The sequence below is a fragment of the Ursus arctos genome, unplaced genomic scaffold (assembly GCF_023065955.2).
Source record: "Ursus arctos isolate Adak ecotype North America unplaced genomic scaffold, UrsArc2.0 scaffold_16, whole genome shotgun sequence".
Lineage (NCBI taxonomy): Eukaryota > Metazoa > Chordata > Mammalia > Carnivora > Ursidae > Ursus > Ursus arctos.
The window spans coordinates 1,831,316-1,844,918 of record NW_026622830.1 but is presented as its reverse complement, the minus strand read 5'-3'; the positions used below and the strand labels follow the sequence as shown (position 1 = coordinate 1,844,918).

Below are 13,603 nucleotides of genomic sequence, written 5' to 3'. Positions count from 1 at the left end.
CCAGCACCGGCCAAAGTCCGCTCTGGCCCCCAGGGACCCCGGCTGCGGGCACTGGTCTCCTGCGACGAGTGTGAGCGGGAGGAGATGGCGAGTGAGCTCCTCACAGCCCGCGCGTCCTCTCTCACCCGTAACGTTCCCACGCACCACTGTTGCAACCAGAACTGCCGAACACACGCTTCAAAGGAAAGCAGGCGTGGGAGGACGCACCGAGCAGCTGTCTCCGGGTGGCCGGGGGGACAGCGGGGGTGCTTCTGGATGCCCAGAAAGAGCTAGGGTACTTCTCATCCTGTCGGGGTTTCCCTCTACCTCAAGATACACCCCTTGCACTCCCTTCCGACAGTCTGACAAACACGTGTTTCCCTACAGGATACCAAGACGGTGTCTGCCTATTTTGATAAATTCACTTTCCACTAAATTTGATGCAAAAATGGACTGTGAGGTTCGGGACCTTGCCAGAAAAGGGGCCTTTCACTGTAACTGAAACTCAATGCCCACCAAATGGAGCCCGGGACGTCCCTGTGCCCCGTGCCGGCCGCCGCTTAGCTCCCGTGTGCTCCTCCAGAGGCTTCGGAGAGCGACGTCACCCATGTAGACACTGAACAGCACCTGAAGACAAGGTGCCACCAGAGCAAGGGGAGCCCTGGGGCGGGGCCGGCTCCCGCCCACCCCTACCCCCAGCCATCCCACGCCACTCTCGGCCTCCGTGCGCTCCTTCTGGCAACGGGAACAGACCCTACCCCCAGCCCCGCGGTGGGAATGGCACAAGGGTTAGCAACGACGGCAGCGCAGTCCTGGCACGCACCCAGCAGATGCCCAGCACAAAGTGGCTAACGCCGCGCACTCCTGACAGAGACACACAAACACCTGAAGAACAGAACAGACCTGAACCACGTGGCTTCCAGCTGCTCCGACCTCGCTGCCCAGACCCAGCTGCTGCCCTGACCAGGGGGTCTCCTCCCCTCTAAGAGAAGTAGCCAGCCTCGCCTGTGCACGGCTCCTCTCCTCAGCTTTCCAGATCAGAGGCTGAGCCAAACGACCCCCCAAGAGGGCCCAGCACCTGCTCCAGGGCACTCTCCTTCCCACACTGAAGGCACCATTTTAAGAACAAAGACGCACACCAACCCTAGCAGGCTGACAGGGAACGTCTCTGGAACTAGGCGTCGTTCCTGGCAAAGGGCACAGGCTGCGGGGCAGGCGGGACATCCGGGTGGCCAGCACGCGGGCCCTGAGAGGCCCGTTCCGGAAGCCCCTGACCCCTCACTTGTCTGTGCCTCACCAGGAAGAGGGTGTGGGAATTACACCCACTGGCGCACACGAGCCACAGGAGCCGGGTTCTCAGACGGGACCTCCACCCTCGCCCCAGCACTGACAGGGCCATGGGCGCCACACCCGCACCATCCCAACCACGGATTCCTCTGCTTCACAGATGCCTTTAAGTATCAACAAGGTGACATTTCTAATTACACTTCCAGCAGAGCGGGAAGCTTTTAAACATGTTGCTGGTATAAAAACCCACGTGGCTTTAAAGAAAGGGAAGCCTAAGCTGTCCTGTGTCAGCAGTCAGAGAAAAAACACTCGCCCTCCTGCTAAGCTTGGCTTAGCACCCAGCACCCCACCCCGCGAGGCCCCGCTGCACGCGGAGGGTGCCGCACCCACGGCCACCTCACCTGCACTCCGGGCGAGCGCTGCAGCGCCGTGTTGGGCTGTACCGTCGTCTGGGCCTGAGACACTTGCTTGATTATGGTCGTTGGGGTCACCTGCCGTGCAATAATCGGGGTCCCAGGTGCCTGAAAAATAAGCAAGCATCATCTAAAAGGAGCAACAGGTGACAGTAATTCCCCGCCACCCGGCACAGCAGAATCGACCCTCCAGTACAGAACCGGACACTCTGTCCGGCGCATCAGGCCTCAAGCTACAGTTGTCAACAGAGCCATCCCGATTCTAAGCTTTTCTTACCAGAGGAAAAGTGTACGACCAAAATACGTAGGTACTGTAATAAAGCTATCGCGAGACTTCTTCACCCAAGTCTACCAAACACGGTCTTTAAAGAGCGCGCGTCCCTGGGAAACAGTCCTCATGCAAGCTTCTTGCGCTCTTACTCACAGCACTGAAACAATCAAGCCGCATGCGCCCTGGGTGTAAAGATGGGTCACACTGCTGCAGAACTGACCAGGTGGCCCAATGACACCTCCAGCCGATGGAAAGACGGCGCGAGTCCCGAGCAAGGTGGCGCTGGCAGTCAGACGGTAACACGCACAAGTGACAGTGACACCTTACTTCACACGGCCCCACGGGCCTTGCGCACACTGTTCCGAGCTGTGCCGGATAGTAAGGGGGCGCCATGTGGGTCTCCTAGCCCAACCGCAGCCTCTGTCTACAGTGCAGGGCTTCACCTCCACAGGGGACATGGCTGACATCACAGGAATGTCAAGCCCCCACCAGTCTCCACCTCAGTTACTAACTGGCTAACCAGTCAGGACTACAGAGTTAAGGCACCGGGAGACAGAGGAGACACGGGTAGTGTGCTGGCACACGTACGAACGGAAGCTGGGATGTGGACGAAGCACGCCTGCACTGGGGGACCGTTCCCCACCCTGATCTCCAGGGAGAGATCCCTGAGCTAACCCCCAAAGGCCTAGCCGCATGTGTGGAGGGGAGGGGTGCCGTTTCACACAATCTCCTGACGAGAGGAGCCTCCCCAACAGTAACAGCCAAGGCACGCAGGGCTCACTTTGCAGAAGGGGAGACTGAGGCACAGGAGGCGAGTCGGGGAGAGGAGGGAAGAGACAGGACAGAGTCCAGGCAACCAGGCCAGAGTTTCACTGAGTGCGGACGCAGAGCCAGCTCCACAGAGCCTCCCGACGGTGGGTGGCGCGTGGCCGCCCCTCTCTGCCCTCGCAGAACACCTGCCAGACACCCCACGGGCTGCCACCGCCCAGCACGCGTGCACTCACCTGTACGGTGGAGATCTGGACGGGAGGGGCACTTGTGGGGGTTGCAGGGCGGGGCGCCATGGTGGTCTGAGGCTGGGTCTGCACGTGGGCCTGGGCCTGCATCTGGGCCAGGGCCTGCTGAGGAATCATTAGCAACTGCCCGTTCTCGCTCCGCACGAGGACCATACCTGGGGATAAAGGAGACCTGGCGTCAGGAGACGTGCCCCCCCCCCAAGGCTGGTGACGGCGCTGACCCTATCACAGGGGAGGCTGGCGGCTCTGAGAAGAAAGGAGAAGCTGTAAGACATGCAGTCTCCAAACACGAAACACACTTCCCAGTAGAAACGGCATCCAAGACGGGAAAGCACACAAGGTTTTCTCCCCGGGATTCAAGCAGCAGGTAAGTCTTCTTTCAGAAGTCGGCCAGGCAGCAAACCTTCCACAGGCCACACCACCTGCCCCACAGCTACCTGCACTGGCCTGCAGAGAGGGCCACGCACCCCTCTGGGGAGGAAGCCAGTCACAGGGCCCCACGGCCAGGCACTGTCCCCACCAGGCTGCCAAGCACTCACCCCACTGCTCCCAGCCATGGCCAGGTTCCTAGGGTGGCAGCTGTCGTGACAGCACCCCTAGCCCCGTTCCTCGTCTCTTGAGGTGGGCAGCCTGGCCTCTCCACCCTGCCTCTTCTCCTGCCCAGCGGGCCAGGCTGGGACGTGGAAGACACAGTCTGCCCAAAGCCTGGGGTCCTGTGAAGCCCGGGACACCCACCACACAGACAGACAGGGACAACCACTCACACTTCACGGAGCTGGAGCTAAATCACTGGAAAACAAGTCCAATCAGTCAGATTTGGCATTAATTTTAGCTTCAAGAACCAGCTACCAATTATGTTGTAGATTCCACTAGAAATAATCTATTTTAGTGTCTAACTCACACTTCCCAGGACAAAGTGAGTAACAAACAGCACACTCCTGCTCACGCAAGGCCCCAACAGAAGCCCAGGGCCGCAATGCTCCAGCAGGAAAGGAGGCACCTCCACCGCGTGCAGACCGGCCTCCCGCAGACTGGACTGAAGGGGGTCCTCTCTGAGAAGGAGGGGCTGGCCGAGCACCTTCTGTGAGCCTCACACCAAGCAGCATGCACCAGGGCTTTCCCTCCTGAACCGAACAGGAGCCCCTGAACCTCTGGGTCCTGGCTCCTTCGACAGCCAGCATGACATGGAAACATAACAGCCTCTCCCTGGGCTCACATCGACAACCGCTGATTCAAAGGAACCACATTGATGCCCCATAAGTAAGCTTCCCTCCAAAACGTCCCTTTTACAATAAACCACACTGAAGTTTAAATAAACAAAACAAAAACCAGCTGCTGCAAATAACTCACTCTGCTAAAATCTGCCAGACCTGGGAACCTGTGAGCACACTGGGGACCCCAAAAGAGCAAACCGGGCCAACTCCTCCTGATGCCAATCTCTCAAGCCCAGCACTCCTTCGTCACCAGTCACCCTTCCATCCGGAGACCCCACTCCTTCCTCGTAAGGACTCCGGGAAGCCAGTCGCTGGTGCCACGGAAGAGTGATGGGGGACAGCAAGGCACCTGTGACTTAGCACCCCAGCCTCAAGCTCGTTAAAGGGCAGTGGATGAACGTGCTTTAACGGTCAGGTGCTTTTCTGCTTAAAGCATCCCCTCCACAGAAACTTAATGGAATATTTAAATAAGAAACACTCATGAAATAGCAACGTGGCTAACGGCGAATGAAGCAGAGGCAGCGCGCTGGGCACCACAGCAGCGTGAGAAAGCTGCCACCCACCGTGCTGCATGCCTGCGGTGACAACCGAAGTGGGTGCCAGGAAGCAACCCTGGGACCCTGAGCAGGTAACTTCACCTCACGTCGGCACTCAAAGTATGTCCGCGTGGGGCAGAAGTGGACACGTGAGAACGACAGACGCAGCTGCTCTGAAAGGACCAGCTGCCAAGGCCCCAAGTGCCTCTGAGCCCAAGAACAGCCACGCAGCTCCGGAGGCCGAGGGAAGGCCATGTGCACACGGGGGCGGGCACCGTTCTGGAGACACACTTCCCCCCAGTGTCCCCGACTACACTGCACTACAGTCACTGATCAGGCGGAAAGCACGACGGCCCGGCGATAATCACAACGCCAACAGCTGCATCAAACGGCACATTTTAATGACACTATCACAGTCCTGGATCTTGTAAACTCTCATTGTAACCACTCATTTCAAACAGATAAGCTGCTGTGGACTGTCTATTCTTACAAAGGCCAAGAAACAGAACTCTGCCTCCAAGTCAGCACCGGGAGGCCACCCCCTCACCACCCCTCTGCAGGCGCAAGATTGGGCTCAAGGAAGGGCTCCCGCAGGTGTGGCCCAGGCCCCCTTATAGATGGGGCCACCGCGGCCTGCGAGGGATCCAAGAGGGCCTGGAGGGGGCCACCTGACACACCACAGCGTCCTCTTCACAAACGCACCCACAGCGCACTCCGCACACACGCATCCAGGCAGCCGAAAGCGGAACTGCACACGGCAGGCTTCGTCGTCTGACCCGACACAGAATACACACCTTCCATTTCCAAAGACCCTTCAGAGCCTGTCCAGCCGAGATGGCCAATCCCCGAAGGCAGTTCACAGGCAAGGTCAGGAGCCATGCACAGGCCTCCCCCTGGAGCTGCCACCTCACATGTGCTCAGGACACGGAGAAGCCAAAACCAGCCCGTCTGCAGGAGCCGCCACCCCGAGTAAACAGACAAGAACTCAGGTGTTCTTTTCTAATAATTGTAACACCTCACTGAGAACAGGGAGTCTGTGCAGCAAACCTGAGAAATTCGGGGACGCACAAGGACAAGAGAAATCTGAAATCCCGCGCCCTCCACTCACCGTGCGCGTGGAGGACATGCGTTTGGATGGAGGTGATGAGAACGCGGGCCATGGCATTTCCTTCCCTCACCACCTATATCTCGAGCCATTTCCATGTCATTGAACATTCTTCAAAAACACAGTTTCCAGTAGCTACACGATACTTGAAGACAAATGTATAATTTGTTCATTGCTTGGGCTATTGGGCTATTTTCTGGGTTTCGTTGCTGTGAAAGCTCAGATTTTAATTACAACGTGCAGCATGAACGCCCTGCCGGCAGTTCCAAAGGCCGCTGTCTGGCAGAGCCCGGGCCTCCCGCGCTCACCCGCACAAGACCCTGGCGCCGCCCGTGTGGGAGGCCGGGGCACCCCACGCGGGCTGTCCCCGCCACTCAGCATCGAGGGGACCGCCAGCTCTTCAAAAGGAATCCTAGCCTTCCTCAAGCACCAGAGTTTAAGATAAACTCAAGGTTTTTACCCAATGTTACAGTTCCCATGATCCCTTTCATACCAACATTTTTTACTGTATTTTTAACCAAAATGTAGGTCAGCCAAAGCTACGCTACAAATTAAACAGGCATTTTTGGACTCGCCTGGGAACCTCCACCTGGAAGGCATCACTTCTGGGGAACGCTCCTCCACACAAGCTTCGGGAGTCAGGGAGTGGGAGCTGTGGGCTCCACACCGTCCCCCTGCCTGGCCGGCCACAGCCCTTCACACACGGGCCTGCGAGGGCACCTCCCTCGGGGGAACGGCTGGGCTGTGATGACAGGAGAAGGGAACGGTCGCCCGGGTCAGGGACCAGACCTCTGCCCTTGCCCTCACCACCACAAGGCTCTCCAGTGCTGTCACCTGTCAGACGGCGACGGGAGTCCACAAAGACTCCAAAGGCAAAGCCCTCCACAGTGAACCACGTGCACAATGAAACTGTCCCCCAAAGCCAGAACCAGGACAGGACAGGAGCCGAGAAAAGGGGCAAAGCTCAGTCTGAAACACAGCTGCAGACTTCATTCCTGAGTGCTGCGCACCACAGCGCAGTCTGGACCGTGAGGAAGAGCCTCGGAGGGTGAGGAGGGCCAGGGACCTGACGGCCCTGGGCCGTGGCCGCAGAAGGAGGAGGTACGTCCCTGAGGCCCAGGAGCCCAAGGCAACGGCCCCAGGCCCCCGCGCCACACCGCAGCTAGTGTGGACACTGCTAAAGCTGACGTAAATCACGGCCCACGGGTCCCTTTTATTCTTGTGGCTCTCTGCCTTTTAAAGCCCCGGGGGAACTGTGACTCCAGAAAGTGGGGGAGCAGGGGTCAGGCACGCCTGTGGGCAGGGCTCCTGTGTCTTCCAGGTCTGCACCGCTGCCGGGGTGCTGGCTCCAAAGGGTCCACACGTGGGGCTGACCCGGACCTTGGTCCCAGGGTTTCAGTCCTTCAAGAGCAGCTGCTCAGCATCACAGCCTCACCGCTCCGGCAGCTCTGCTCCCCACACTTGTCCACAAACTGCACAAAGTTGACCATCATTTCCGGAAAACTGCCCCTGGGCTCCTGGAGTGCCACCAGACAATGCTGCAGGACCCACCAGCGTGCTGGGGCACGACCTCGGGCATGAAGTACCCCCCCCCCAGAATCTGGGGCTCTGTTCTCCCCGAAGCTCATCCTGCTTCCTTAAGGCGGCATCTGTGCTGTTACAGTACACACACAGGGCATCGCTCTCTCAAAGCCTGTTCACTCCTACACGTTTTCATTTTCATGCGTACAGGGGGCAATTCAAGGCTCAAAGCAAGAATCACACAGGAGGAAATGCTGTTGCTCAAGGGTGAGGAGCAGTGACATTACTGCATTTCTGAATAGTTAGCTAAAGATGAAGTTTCTGACCCAATTCATGTTCCAGCACGTGCAGCTGCCCGCACAACACAAATCATGAACTTTAAATCATCCTAGCATGTACTGAAAACTACAAACACGGCTGAGAAATGCAAAGGCAGACGCAAAGCAAAGAGCTTTACCAGGCCTTGTTCACGGGTTGGGGAAGCCAGTGGTTAAGATGCCAACTCTCCCCAAATGCACCTGAAAATTAATGCAATCCACCAAAATCCCAGCAGCCCTTCGTGTGAGAAGAGACAAGCTGATTCTAAAATTCGTATACAAACACAAGGTCCTAGAGTAACCAAACAACCATGAGAAAGAATGAAGTTGAGGCTAACACTGCCCATTTCCAAGATGCGCTAGAAAGCTGCAGAGATCAAGGCAGGACAGCACTGGTGTAAAGTTGGAACAGATCGATGGAGCAGAACGGAGTCCAGAAACAGGCCTGTACAAGCACGGACAACTGATGATTTTTGGCAAAGGTACAAAAGCAATTCAATGGGAAAAGGACAGTCTTTTGACAAATGGGGAACAAGTGAACAACCAGATGCAAAAAGCATGGACATGGATCCCTGCCTCACACCATCTATCGAGAGCAACTCAAAATGGATCCCAGATCTAAATGTAATAAGCCCTAGAACTCTAAATTTCTAGAAGAAAACATGGGGGAAAAAACTTTGTGACCTTGGATTAGGCAAAGATATTCTAGATACAACACCAGAAACACAACCCATAAAAAGAACAAATTGGTAAAGTGGACTTTATCAAAATTAAACACTTCTGCCCTTGAGAAAACACTAAGAGAATGAAAGACCACAGGATGAAAGGAAGTCCTTGTGAGGCACAGTCCAAGAAAAGGCTTGTGTCTACAACATGGAATTCTCCCAAAAATGTCCGGCAGACTCAGAGACATTTCACCAAAGGCACACAGCAAATCAGCACATATGAAGATGCTCCACACTAATGGATCCCCCGTGCGACACCCCGACAACACCCGCCACACGACCACAAGCAGAACTCCAACCATCCCACGCGCCCACGCAGGTGTGCAGCAACCAGAGTTACCAGACGCCGCTGCTGTGAACGCGTCCTGCAGCAACCCACGAAGTCCCACACACCCTGCCGTGGGACCCATCCCTTCCACCTTGAGGTGTTCACCCGAGAAAAGGAAGAGCCACCCTTACAAAGACTTACACTTACACACAAGTTATTCATAGCAGCTTTATGTGTAAGAGCCAAACACTGGAAACAACCAAAAAGTGTACCGGCAGATAAAAGGACAAGCAATTCTGGCATATCCGTAAAATGGAAAAGTACAGACTACACGTGATGAGTTACTGACACAGCAGCACACCCAACTCCCTTCACAGCTGACTGGTGGTTCAGAACCCTCCTGCCAAACAGCTTTCGGTGGCTTCCCGCCGTTCTTGGGATAAGGTGGCCCTTCCGTGGCGTGCTCCCTCTGCAGCCTTACCTCGAAGACACCAGCCTGCAGAGCCCTTGCCTACCACAGGGCCTCATTCTAGAACATTCCTTCTTCCCCACTCCCTCTGGAGCCAGCTCAAGGCCCACATCCTCAGAACCCATGCACACCTCCTCAGGTGAGCCAGCGTCTCCCAGGCTCCACCCCAGTGTCTGTAGCTCCCAGAGGCTGTGTCCCCTCAGTGTAAGCTCCCTGGGGGCAGGACCGACCCACACAGGCCGCCTTCCAATGTCCGCACGAGGAGGCAGGGAGGAGAAGATGGCTTCCAGCCACAGTCCGCAGGCCAGCTGCAAACAAGCCCCGCCAGCGGAGGGGCCATCGGCCAAGGAAAACAGAATCAGCGGCTAGTGTTCTCTCTGGCTGAGGCACACAGAAAGAACTGGTGTTATGCGCTGTCAATGCTTTCAAATGCTAAAGGTTAGAGAAAGTACCTGAAATGTTTGATTAAGACAAAAAAACCAAACCCGGGGTGAGTACAGCGTGATAGAGCTGCCGATCACGACGCCGTGCACCTGAGACGAACAGAGCGCTGTGCGCCAACTCCACATCGTGAAAGAGAAACACGACAGCCCAGGGCAGGCGGGTCACTGGCACCTGGAAACACCACCTCGGGGGTCCACGCAGACCACGGCCTGGCTCAGTCAGGACTCCACAACCTATCACGTTTACCTCTCCCCCGTCATCCTGATGACGCTCAGGACAGGAACGCTGTAAAGCAGTTGGTCCCCTAGAACTCTCCAGACGCGGTGTTTGCGAACCTCACCCAGATGTGCACACATGCTCACACAGCCCAGCAGAACCATCTGCCACGGGACGGGCTGGGGGAGGAGACCGTGGATGGGGGATGGGTTCTCTCTTGCAGCAAACGTGTCCAGACAGGCAGAACTTTGGTAATCAACAGAATTTTGTCCAAGAAGTTGACTAAGTTACCTAGAACCACAAATGTCTTAACTACTTTACAAAAAGTGGCCAAGGGGCACCTGCCTGGCTCAGTCAGTGGAACACACATCTCTTGATTTAGGGTCATGGGTTCAAGCCTACCTTGGGTGTGGAGATTACTTGAAGATAAAATCTCCAAAAAAATTTCTTTTAGTAAATAAAAAGTGGCCAAAGAACATATCAAGTGATTCCCAAAAGCAACACAAAGGACCAAACAGCAAAGATGCTCAGCCTCACTACTAAGCAGAGACAGGCCAATTACAAGATAGCTCTCTTCACCTGCATCCACTATGGCACCGGGTGGGGGCAGGGCGTACCGTCCTGGGCGAGGGGCTCTTCTGAGCCCCAATTCTGTAACGCACGTCCCCTGACCCAGAGACCGCAGTCGTGGGTCTCTGCACAGTGAGACACTTGCCCAGCAGGGGACAGGTGCAGCCGACAGGCCGTGTCCACACCGAGACACCACGCACCGTCTAGAGGAATGCGTTCCAACTGTGCACTGGCGGGGATGTGTGTCCTTGCTGCACGACATGAAAAGACAACTGCAGAGCAACACATGGGACCGACCTCTGTGACAGTCCCGTGGGCGTGTTTAGTTATGTATGTAAGCGAAAAAAACTATGGTCAATATGCACCCAGGGTGTTTCTGTCTCAGGAGACACGCAGCGCTCCACTGTCCACAGTTCTCCACGTCAGCATTAGAATCACTGTCACTTAAAACCATAAAACAAGTGCTGGGTGACCGGCTGCCAGGAGGGTTGGGGTCCCCTCAGCCCTCTGGGGCCACTCTACCTCCCTCCTCCCCAAGGTCCACCACTCAAGGTTTCCAGTGCCGCCCTGCAGCCCGTGCACTGTCCGCATCCCTCTGGCCCCATCACAGACCCTCGGAGCCAAGGCAGAGCTCTCTTCTGCAGAACCTGCCCACGCCGAGTCCTGGACACTCCATTCTGCCTCACGTGTGCAGGGATGGCCAGGGCCTTGCACCTCACGGACACTTACTAAACACCAAGGAGTCAAGAGGGTCTACGTGGCCCCGCCCTGTGGCTCCAGCAGCACTGCAGATGTCACTGCTCTTCTGGAAGGTGTAGGGAAAACCCTGACCCCAGAAAGGACACGGCCGACTCCCCTGACAACAGGGCAGGAAGGCAACGCAGCCTCCCCAACCGATGCCAGGCTCTCCTCCAGCATCACAGCCTTGGAACCCTCCCCCCACGTGGAGCCGGCGGCCCCATCCTTTCTGGTACGCTCGCATCTGCCCAGCACGCTTCGCCTAACACCCTCGTCCCTGCTAGCACGTGTGCAGCGTGTGGGCAAGGAGCCGTGAGCTCCAGCAGGCCTTCCTTGCGGCACCCCTCCGCCCCCGCTAGTCCGCCAGCACCACTTTCCCATCTTCCCACTTCTTCAAAACCCCTGAAATCCGGGGGCCTCGGGGGCTTCCCTGCATTCCTGCTCCGGGAGCCCCAGGAAAACCTCCCCCAACCTTCCCAAACTCTTAGATCAAGACGGAACGCATTTAACACCTCTTCTTCAGTCTAAAATCCTAAAGGCCCTTTCTCCGCACGCACATCACTGCACTCTCCTTCACCCACAGACGCAGGCACTACGGTGGTGTCCCCTCAGCCTGGACCCAAGGAGGCTCCGCTCCCAGTCTGTGTCCCTCCCATCCCACCCACAGCAGCAGAACAGCCGTGGGTCACTCCTGCCCTCATCCCCAGTCCACCGTGCCTTTCCTTCATTTCCCTGTCCCTGACTTTCTCTTGACTTTCTCTTCTCCTAGTAGGGGTACTTTTGTTATTCACCCTAAGTTCTTTCCAGTGTGAAACATATGTAAATAAACAAAGACTAAACAAGTAACTGCTCCCAGCAAAACCTCAGGAATGCAGTCACAAAGCGCGACAGCAGAGCCACCAGGAGGCAGGTGCTTGAAGAACCCGCCTCTCTCCAGGGAGCCGTGCTTACGTCCAGGATCCCACGAGCAGCTCTGCAAATAGGACAGGCGACTCTGCACGAACACCAAGGCAGAGAACGCACAGGATGCTTTGGAAGAACATTCTGGATCCTTGTCTGGATCAGTAAGCAAATAGGAACGAACCCTTCCTTTCAGGGTTATCCACAATGGCATTCTACTCAGCAACATCTGCTTCCTCGGACGGCCAGTATCATCTTCTGGAATCTCAAACCCACAGGCCCGTCTGCACCAAGACAAGCATCTGTGCTCTCTCACGCGTTCAGCTAGCTAGTGTGCAGGAGCCAGAGAGGCTGGAGAAGAGAGGCTAATCTGGAATTGTCCGCACCACAGAACGAGGCTCAGGGGGCCAGGCTGGAGGCCCACCCAGGGCCTGGGTCTGCAGCAGCTAAGCTACTCGGAGCGCCCTGCTTGTTGTGAAAAAGTTGTAGACGGTGCTAACGCTGCACGATTTCAAGGACACTGAGGTCAGGAGGCAGATGCTGTGCACTTTACGTGATATACAGCAAAACTTCAGCTCTCCAGAGTTCAAGCCCCCTTGCGACCTCACTTAGACCACTGAAGAGGAAGGAGCCAAACAAGGGGCTCTGAGCAGCCTAACTACACCCGTTCACTCCATCAGCCAGCAAATACCCACTGAGGACCTACTACGTGCCAGGATGCACCAGGCACCAATAAAAACCAGAAACACAGCTGTGGGACCCACTCCTGGAGCTTCCTTCTTGGTGGGGAAGGTGGGCACTAGCCAAGAACCCCACCGTATCTGACCAATGCTATGGTCAATCGATGCTATGGAGGAGAACTGTTCAGCAGTGTAAGAGCACACAACCTGGGGAAACTTCTGGACCTAAAATGAGGGAACTAACAGGTTTCACGGACAAAGCAGCACCATAGCGACATGGGAAGGAGTGGGGCCTAACCGCCAGGAGGGGGAGGCAGAACGCACCTCGTCCCAGCAACATGGACAAGGATACAGTGAGGGTCAGTGGGGAAGAGCACAGAAAGGGGACCCAGAGGGCTGAGATCCACGCGCAGGAGAGCGAGGCCCCAAGGCCCCAGGCAGAAGGGGCGAGGGGCCAGGAGGCCAGCGGTCGGAGCAGTTGGGAAGGAGAAGCTGAGGGCTCCTAGCTGATGGCTTCAGTACTCTCCAGGAAGTATGGGGGTACGGCTGGAAAAGCCAGAGGACAAGGAAGGAGAGAGCAGGTGGGAGGAAGAAGGTGCTGACAAGCAACACTGTTCAGTTTTAAGTAACATGAAGGCAAATCTCACAGTTGGCAGAAAAAGCCTCTGATAAACTCGACATCCATTCCTGACTACAGAATAAATATCCCCTCCAAAAAAAGCAAACAACCTCAGAAAATTAGCAATGGGAAGGAGCTTCCTTAACTTGATGAAGGGAATCTACGAACTATCATCTGCAAGGCAAATCTTAGGAAGCATTCCCTTTGAAATCAGGAATAATTTGCAGATGCCAGTCATCACCCCTTCTACCCAAGACCCCAGCAAACCCATAGCCCAGAGGACAGGCCAGGGAGTTGGAAGCATAAGAGTCTGAA

General features: G+C 56.1%; 1 protein-coding gene across 1 annotated transcript in view; it reads right to left on the bottom strand.

Moving 5' to 3' along the window:
* TAF4 (TATA-box binding protein associated factor 4) overlaps positions 1 to 13,603 on the bottom strand; it is a 68,796-nt gene that overhangs the window by 27,464 nt on the left and 27,729 nt on the right. Inside the window, exons 2-3 of the mRNA XM_048222327.2 lie at positions 2,955 to 3,121; positions 1,668 to 1,787 (exon numbers count right to left, since the gene is read on the bottom strand). Coding sequence (XP_048078284.1) covers positions 1,668 to 1,787; positions 2,955 to 3,121 — 287 coding nt within the window. The remainder of the gene's footprint in view (positions 1 to 1,667; positions 1,788 to 2,954; positions 3,122 to 13,603) is intronic.